Genomic DNA, 8277 nt, shown 5'->3' with positions numbered 1-8277 from the left:
TGTCTGGTAGTTCGAAAGCATACTTTCGGTTGCAATGACTTGGTCTTGTACTTGCCAATTTTCATCTTGGTCATGAGGGCGTCCACTTCACTGTACACGTCCACCATGCCAACCTCGTCGCACGTATCGATACCACCCTGCACGCGAGTCTCGCGGGGTAGGAAGAAGAGCTTGCGCAAAATGTTGTCGATTTTGACGAAACAGCTGACATGCTGGCCAGTCTTCTTGTTCAGGACTTTGCCGAAGAGACACAAGCTGCCACTGACTTCGGTGTAGTCTGTCCAAAACATGTTCAGGCTACCATCTTCTTCGATGGCGTCCTTGTAGTCGATCTTGCGGATGCTCTTGACTTCCGAGACCGAGTTACTGACGATATTGAGGTTATTTGTAATGTCGTTCCACGCGGATGGGTCAATAGCTGATTCTTGCTTGACAGGTGATGACGTGATGGGTGCTGGGTAGGGCTCGGGCTTGATCAACTTCTTGGGTGGTCTGGACCCGGCAATATTGACACTGGCAGCAGTAACGGTGCCGGCATGAGCGACCTCCATCATGTCGTCATCGTCATCGTCGGGCTCTTTCTTAATCTGAGCCTTGCGCTCTGCGACTTTGGCTGCCGGCGAGGAGGGTGCAGGGTCGCTCATGGGGAATTGGGTCGGCAGTTCGTCGTCGTCCATGGTGGGAACAGAATTGTCGTCCACGAGTATATCGTCCGCAGCAGGAGGAGACGATGGTCGATCATCCCGAATCTTACTTCGTTTCGCCAACGGTTGGGACCGCTCATGTGACGGGGGAGAAGCGACTCGAACTCTCCGTTGTTGGCGATCGGGTGATCGGTGACGTTTCGTGGAACGGGGCACTGGAGCGGGAACATTGGTGTCGACCTCACCGAGGAGATCTGCGAGGAAGTCGTCGTCTTCCTTCGTTTTCGCAACCTAGGGTTGTGTGAGCCAGGCTTATTTGATTGGGATCCAGCGACTCACCTTTGGTTTCGCTTGCGTCTTGCCGGCACCACTGGTGAAGTATGTACTGATGTCTCGATCATTCGCCTCCCGCCTGGCTGCGTCGTCGGCTTGTTTCTTCTTGGCTGCGGATTGTCAGCCGCCTGACAGTGTTAGAGACGGAACCAAAGTACTGACAAGCTTTTGTTGGCCTTCCCCTGGCGCCGGACCCATCTTCCTCGCTGTCAGAAGCGTAGTGGTACTGCTGCACACGATCCCATTCTTCGCGGCCGTCGTCGGCATAGCCCTCGCCGTTGTCGTCTACGACAAAGTCATCTTCGTTGAGACGATCACGTACGATTTTCTTGTACTGCGTTTCATCGACCTCTTCGTAAAGTTCGTTGATATCGTCGACTTGGTAGTTATCGAAAGCCTTCTTGCCCGCCTGCCGGAGAGCCTTCAGCTCGGCCAGCTTGGCGCGCCTGTCTGTCTTCCCCATGGTGCGGACGGGGTGAAACGAAGAGTTGGACTATGACAGAGTCTGGCTCATGACCGATCGAATCAGCAGAATGGAAAGAGAACTGGTGAGGGTTGGCGGGGAAGTGTTGTGGTGGTGTGTGGTGTGGACAAGAGCTTGGTTGTCCTGCCAGGGGGCTCTGGCTGGTCGACATACTGTGACAAGACAAAGTGGGCGTTAGGAGACGCGTTAATCACGTTCAGCACGCGTTTCGCGCGTTCACTTGACGACGCGTTCCCTTCAAACCCATGCTCTAGCCCCTACTCCTTGTGGGTGGATAACGAGTGATTAGATAGGACCTTATCGCTCAAGAACGCAATCAGACTCTCGAAAAAACTCCCGAGATGGAACCTGATGGCTCGGTCATGTATCATTGCTTCAGAGACGATTATTCGCATTGGGCCTTTTTCGCGCAGCAATTATTCTAATGTTTTCATGTAGAGCCTGCCTTTCGTAGAGCCTTGGGCTCGGCGACAAGCTCATCTATGTCCCACCGATCTAGCGATCCTCAGCATCGCCGCTTCCTCTCAACATACCAGGTCATTCGCAACCTCATCGATCGAAGATGCGATTCGAGCCCCCGTAGCCTCTACTACTTCACGACAGACCCGCCCTAGCACCAGGTCGGATCTAAAAGACAGGCAGAAGCTGGAATGGGCGGTTAAGAAGCACCTTGAGCGCATGGACGACCCCTTCATCATTGCACAGCATGTCAGCCGCACTCTCGCAAAGGATCGCTACGATGAGGCCCTCCTCCTTGTACAACAGGCCAGCAAGACGGCCCAGTGCGTCGTCTCCTGGAATCACTTGATCGACTTCCAGATGAAAAACCAGAAGCTCAACGCCGCTGTCCGCCTCTTGAACGACATGAAGAAACGTGGTCAGCACCCCGACGAGCTCACGTATACCATCATCTTTCGCGGCTGCGCCCGCTCGACATATCCCAAGCTCGCCGTGGCGGAATCGGTCCGCTTATACAAGTCGATGACCAAAGACGCAAGGCTCAAGCCGAACATCATTCACTTGAACGCAGTCCTCCAGGCTTGTGGCCGCGCCGGCGACCTCGATGCCATGTTTTCCCTCCTCGATTCACTCGATGACAGCAAACTCAAGCCCGACACACATACCTATACCGCCATCCTACAGAGTCTACGCGCTTCGGCGGAAGACCCCGCGTCTACCAAGACTGCGTCGCAGCAGCTGCGGAAAGAGCATGTAGCTCAGACTATTGAACGATGCAAGTCTCTATGGGAGGAAGTCATGCGCAACTGGCGCAAGGGCGACCTCGTCATTGATGAGCATCTCGTCTGCGCCATGGGTCGCGTGCTACTTCTCGACAAGTCAACCCGCAGCCAGGACATTCTTGTCCTGGCAGCTGAGACGATGAACCTGCCGAGGTTGGACAAGGACAGCAACGCCAAACCCCACGATGCCGTCGACCCCGCGCCGCCATCGCTCATGTCCTCGAGCAAAAGGACTGCGCCTTATGCTGTCCCCGGGAAGAACACCCTGTCTCTGCTCATCACCATCCTCACCGATGCCCGCCTCACCCGCGCCGGCATCCGGTACTGGCATCACATTCTTGACACCTACGCCGTCAAACCCGACGCCAAGCTGTGGGAGCAGATGCTTCGCCTCCTCCACCTCGGCCGTGCCAGCGCCGATGCTGCCAGCCTCGCCGCCGCCATCCCCCCACCCCTCGCGACCCCTTACTTCTTTCGCCTTGCTCTCGCCACCTGCCTCCGCGACAAGAACAGCCCGCGCATGCCCGCCAATGCAGCCGCCATAGTGGACAGCATGTCAGCCGCTGGCCGGACGGATCCAAAGTCGCTTGCCCTCTACCTCCAGCTCGTCCAAGGCCGCGGCGAGGACTTTTCCCCTGCCAACATGGACGAGCGGAAGCCGTACTGCAAGCGCCTCGCGGACGCTCTCGACAAGGTCTGGGAACCGTACCGTCTTGCAAGCGAGAGTGTCGGGCTGCCGAGGATGGTCGAGAGCCGGAAGCCATGGATCAGGGACACCAGCGCGTATGAGCGGCGTCAACGAGGTCGTCGGGCTGGCGCGCGAGATGGTCGGCATTGCAGGGCGCATCGGACGTGTCGAGGACGTGCTCGACAGGAAGACTATGAAGGTTTTGCAGACGAGGCGAGACAGCCTCAACAGGCAAGTAGTCGTCTTTACCGAACTCCGACAGCAGCTGCCGGCCAGCATCATCGGAGAGGAGAGGGACGCTAAAAGATCAATGTCGGAAAAGTTGGAGTGGTAATGCCCCGCTGAATAGCGATGTACAACACTTGTCATATAATAGATAGAGTCACGCCCATGTCAGCGCCTATGTTCGCTCAACCGCTTACATTAGAGTCATATACCCAATCTAGCAACCTTGCTCGTGTGATGATACAGTGAATCAGCCAGATTCTTCCGTTCTCTCCTTCCTTTCTAGCAAGGTTTCAGATGGCAAGTGCAGCAGCCCATCAAGACCGGCAGTCAATGTCCCGCAACCGAACGCCCGTGGTGTCTGCTCACATCCCTAGGTTTATCGACCTCCCCTACTGCGCTGCTGGGGCCCCCGACCCCTGCGACTGTTTCCGACGAGCTTATCGCTGTAGAGACCGCTTCGCTCCGTGCTGTAATAGTAGGGCTGCTCGTCGTCCCTGTCCTCGTCCTGAAACCCGTGCGAGCCGTCGACAATGTTGCCGGCGTTCGCTCTCTGAGCCCGTGGCCCACTGGGGGCGTTGTGTGGGGCTGCAGCACTCCTCTGCGTGGCAGGGTCCTTGTAACCGCCCGGTTTGGGATATACCTTGATGAGTCGACCGTCGGCCTAGCACGTCCGGGTTAGCCAAATGTTCACTTCATGTCGGCGAGCCCCGTGCCAGCAAAAGCATACCGTCTGGTCGTTGAACGTCGAAATGACCGCCTCGGCTCCTTCCTTGGACGAGAAGACCATCTCGACAATGATGATAGGCTGCGTCTTGATGACGGTGCAGCTGATCATCTCGCCGCCGACGGGCGTCATGGCGCTCTCAATGTCCGCCGCCGTGGTGCCAGGCGCAAAGTTCTGCGCCATGACGGCGTACGGCCCTGCGAGTCCGCGGATGGACAGGCCCGGGCCCTTGGACGCGGGGTTCGGCTTCTGCTGGAGCAAGTCTGTCCGCTCGAGGGCGTCGACCATCTTGGCGGCGCGCTTCTCAGCCCGCTTGCCCTTGGGCCCGACGGCGACATTCTTGCTCCCTGGCGTCGAAATACGCGACGCGAGGCTGTTGTTCCTGGGATCGTTGACGGAGCTGTGGAGATCGTGGGTCCATTCGCCGTTGATGTTGCCCGCGCTCGAAGCTTTCGCTGGGCCGAGGGAAGCGCGTTGCTGCAGAACGAGCCTGGATTAGCTTCGTACCACATGCCATCAAGGCTGAGAGAGACGGGTGGACTGCGCAATGGCCTACCTTCTTGACGCCCACCCTGCTCGCAAGCGAAGGCCCTGTCCCGGGCTTGATCTTGGACGGAGCACTCTGTCTCCTGTCCTTGGAGAAGATCTTCTGGGCCAGGGCTTGGTTCTTCTGACGTTCACGGCCTGTATCGCCTCATAAGAACGGTGTCGGATCGCAAGCATAGTGACCAGAGCGACTCACCCTCGTGGACGATCTTCTCGAAATCGACTGCGACCTTGGCCATGGTTGTTGGTGATTTGTGACGTTTGCAGGAGAGCAGGCCAGACAGGGGAGGCGGAGAAGAGGCCGGGTGCACTCTCTGTTCTTGAAGGCACTGGCCGACGGGAGTGCGCGACAGAAAGTCCTAAGTGAACTCAGGAGAGAGAAAAGAGAGAAGCAGGTTGCAAGACCCTACTGTGATGTTTGCGCAAAAGGCTACCCAGGGGGGGCGGTTTGGTGATCAGGTGTAGTATGTAGGTTCTGTCGAGGTGGTAAAGGCATAGGCTCCAACGCGTGTGATAAGCTACCTACCGACCTGTTAATCAATTGGACTGACCCCTACATATCTAAGTCGGGTACCTACCTAGGTACCTAGCCATCATTCGTGGCCCATTCTTCGGGCGCCACAGTCCACTTTTAGGAGGCCAGCGAAACTCATCAACCCACCAAAAAGTCTGTACCTACGGGGACCTGGGCACCTCATGGCCAACCCGAAAGGCGTCCCACCGCGCGCCTTCCTGCTTGCCCGCCAGCCGTCACCTATATTTGGTCTCATCACTTTCCCCGGGACACTGGCACACTTCATATGGAGGTGTCCTTTTTTTTGGTGCTGAACGCACATTTGGATGGTGAGTAATGTTTCTCTACCCATGTCCTGCTGCTTTGGAAAGTAACTCAGCAGAACACGACAATACAGAATCCGCAAAAAGTTGACACATTTGATTCCTCAAGAGGACTGCCCTTTCTGTCACTGAGTACAGACAGCATTTAATCAGCCTGGATAGGATCCAAAGTACAAAGCCTGTTGAGGCTCCCTTTGCTCAAAGTCATTCCCCGTCCTACCCTCCCACAATCCCCTCTCTGGCGGTACCTCCTAGGAAGAGAAGAAAGCCGCCAATGCCCTCCATCCACGTTATAAGATGCTGCAATGTTTCTGCCTCCCGTCCGCCCTCCCGCCCGTCCGTCCGTTTCGTCATCGTTCATGGTATCCATCCTCTTGATCTCCAGCTTCTGCTGCCAGCAGCGCCACACGTGGTTTCTATCTGGTCGGGGCCGCGTCGTCGTTGTCGCAGTCAAAAGCACGTATGTCCCTGGCGCCAATTTGTCCGGGCCATGTTCTCTGCGCCGGCCCTTCCTCCACATCGATGCCCTTGATTTCGTGAGCTTCTGACCGGGCTCAGGCCTGGAGTTCCTACACGTGCCGGCTCTTGTACGTCTTACTAGACAATGGGCAATTTGCGCCAGCTCTCGTAGCACGTGGGATGACATTTCTGAAGGGTTATGGTCCCTCGTACAAAACCCCGGCTGTTTCTGACAACTTCTGGGGTTCGACCGATCGATAAGCCCGTCGCCGTCTCACTCGACTGGACGACGTCAAGTCATTGTTCAGTGCCAGGGGTTATTCTGGCTACCCATGAAGCCCTCTTCCAGCGTCCGCTCCTCGAGGTTGCGGATGAAATCGCGGTTGTTCCCCCTCCGCCCCTGTTGCTGCGCACGGCTATCGCGTCGTCCTGCCCTGCCTGGCGTGCCCTCAACCCCCGACATACCTTCGCCCGGTGGCGGGTAGTATGCTGGGCTCGGTTGAAGCCTGATGGGCTGACTAGGGTCAAGGTGGCTAGCAACGCGCTGGATGGCAGCAGGGATCCCGCTTTGCTGCTGATCCATTGTCGAAGCCCGCTGGCGCCCGGGGCGCATGTTGTTTTGCGGGTAGAGACCGCCTTGGTTGATGTTGGGCTGCTGGCCATAAGGAGCTGCAGGCATCTGCTGCGGCGCCTGAGACAAGACCACCTGCTGTTGCCCATAACCACCCGGCTGCGGGCCATAGGCAGGCGGCTGTGGGGCGTGATTGCCGCCAGGAGAGTACATGACGTTACTACCATACATGGACTGCGTTGCTGGGGCGTGTCCGGCCTGCTGGTATTGCGCGTTCATCGATGCATAAGCCCCCTGCGCCGCCGAGTGGGCCTGTGCCTGGGCTGCCTGGGCACGCTGTTTGCTCAGCGCCTCTGCTTGCTGCTGTTGCTGCGTACCAGGAGCCGGGGACCTGTTAAGCGAGCTCGACTTGAGGTTCATGGGGGGTACAAAGGGACCAGTGAACTTCTGTTGGGTAATAAAAGGGTGCAGCTTAGCCTGCTGGGGAGACCATCTCTCTAGCGGGTTGATATTGAGCAGCCCGCGGACGAAGTCGATGAAAGCGATGCGGTTGTTCATTTCTACAAATTCTGTCAGCAGTCGTCCCCGTCATACCAGGGTGGCCAAGCGTACCCCTGTCGATCTCATTCTGTTTCATGTTCTTCCGCGGCATGGGATAAGTCTTGATGATGTCCGGAAGAGTGTTCGCCTGGAAGTATTTCTTGCTGGGCTGTTCCTTGGTTGAGTGTTCCCGTGCGTATTGTTCCATGGGCTTGAGCTGATATGTGCGGCGCCCAAACTCGTCCTGCCGCTTCTCAAAGAACTCGCCGGCCTGTTTTCCCATTTCGACCATCCAGTTGGACGGGTTGCCGAGCATGTCGACGATTCGTGAGACTTGATTGTACTCGGACGATCCAGGGAAGAGGGGGAGACCCAGGAACAGCTCGACCACGATGCAGCCAAGAGACCACATGTCGATGGCAGACGAATACGGTAACCCCAGCAGGACTTCGGGAGAACGGTAAAATCGAGACTGAATGTATGTATACACAGTCTGGCGCTCGTCACACGCGGAGCCGAAATCAATAATCTTGATGATAGGGCTCTCCAGGTTCTTCAAAAGAATGTTTTCGGGCTTCAGGTCGCAGTGGATCAAGCGGGCCTTGTTGAGAAGCGCAAGGCCATTGAGCAGCTGCTGGGCGAAGACGCGAACGAGGGTCGTGCTGAGTCCCCTGAACTGGTTCTGCTTGATGAGTTCGTAGAGGTTGACACTCAATAACTCGAACACGAGGCAGAGATGCTGGCGGTGGATGAATGTGTCTTTTGAGTCGCAGGAGGTGGTGATCATCATTCTTATCCAGTTTGGTGTTGAGCTGTTGAAGACTGAATTAGCAAACGAATGCCCTTTCGGGCGGGAAGGGCTAGTTGTCGTACCAAATCAAGGACAGACACCTCCATCATGCTCTGGTTGAAATAGGCTGTGCGGTTCTTGATAACCTTCACGGCGACACCTCCTGAGTCTTCAAGTCTGGCACTTGACGAC

The 8277-nt window shown here is 56.6% G+C and overlaps 4 protein-coding genes across 4 annotated transcripts in view; 1 reads left to right on the top strand and 3 right to left on the bottom strand.

The window, feature by feature from the left end:
* The window catches only part of VDBG_07009 (DNA polymerase alpha catalytic subunit), a gene marked incomplete at both ends in the record, with an annotated part of 4699 nt that extends 3259 nt beyond the window's left edge, over positions 1-1440 (bottom strand). The window contains 3 exons of the mRNA XM_003002392.1: positions 24-920; positions 984-1087; positions 1140-1440. Of these exons, the coding sequence (XP_003002438.1) occupies positions 24-920; positions 984-1087; positions 1140-1440 (1302 nt within the window). The remainder of the gene's footprint in view (positions 1-23; positions 921-983; positions 1088-1139) is intronic.
* Positions 1441-1802: 362 nt separating this feature from the next.
* Positions 1803-3693, top strand: VDBG_07008 (pentatricopeptide repeat protein; the record flags this gene model as incomplete). The annotated part of the gene is made up of 2 exons (XM_003002391.1): positions 1803-1820; positions 1900-3693. 2 exons carry the CDS (start codon positions 1803-1805, stop codon positions 3691-3693), a joined length of 1812 nt encoding a protein of 603 aa, XP_003002437.1.
* Positions 3694-3994: 301 nt separating this feature from the next.
* On the bottom strand, positions 3995-5127 carry VDBG_07007 (conserved hypothetical protein; the record flags this gene model as incomplete). The annotated part of the gene is made up of 4 exons (XM_003002390.1): positions 3995-4279; positions 4346-4819; positions 4899-5026; positions 5085-5127. The coding sequence occupies 4 exons, from the start codon at positions 5125-5127 to the stop codon at positions 3995-3997; spliced, it is 930 nt and encodes a 309-aa protein (XP_003002436.1).
* A 743-nt stretch (positions 5128-5870) lies between these two features.
* VDBG_07006 (dual specificity protein kinase YAK1) overlaps positions 5871-8277 on the bottom strand; it is a gene marked incomplete at both ends in the record, with an annotated part of 3662 nt that continues 1255 nt past the window's right edge. Inside the window, 3 exons of the mRNA XM_003002389.1 lie at positions 5871-6322; positions 6650-7315; positions 7368-8107. Coding sequence (XP_003002435.1) covers positions 5871-6322; positions 6650-7315; positions 7368-8107 — 1858 coding nt within the window. The remainder of the gene's footprint in view (positions 6323-6649; positions 7316-7367; positions 8108-8277) is intronic.

The sequence above is a fragment of the Verticillium alfalfae genome, genomic scaffold (genome assembly GCF_000150825.1).
Source record: "Verticillium alfalfae VaMs.102 supercont1.9 genomic scaffold, whole genome shotgun sequence".
NCBI classification, from domain to species: domain Eukaryota; kingdom Fungi; phylum Ascomycota; class Sordariomycetes; order Glomerellales; family Plectosphaerellaceae; genus Verticillium; species Verticillium alfalfae.
Note: the sequence above shows the minus strand (reverse complement) of the source record. Positions and strands in the feature narration are given on the sequence as shown.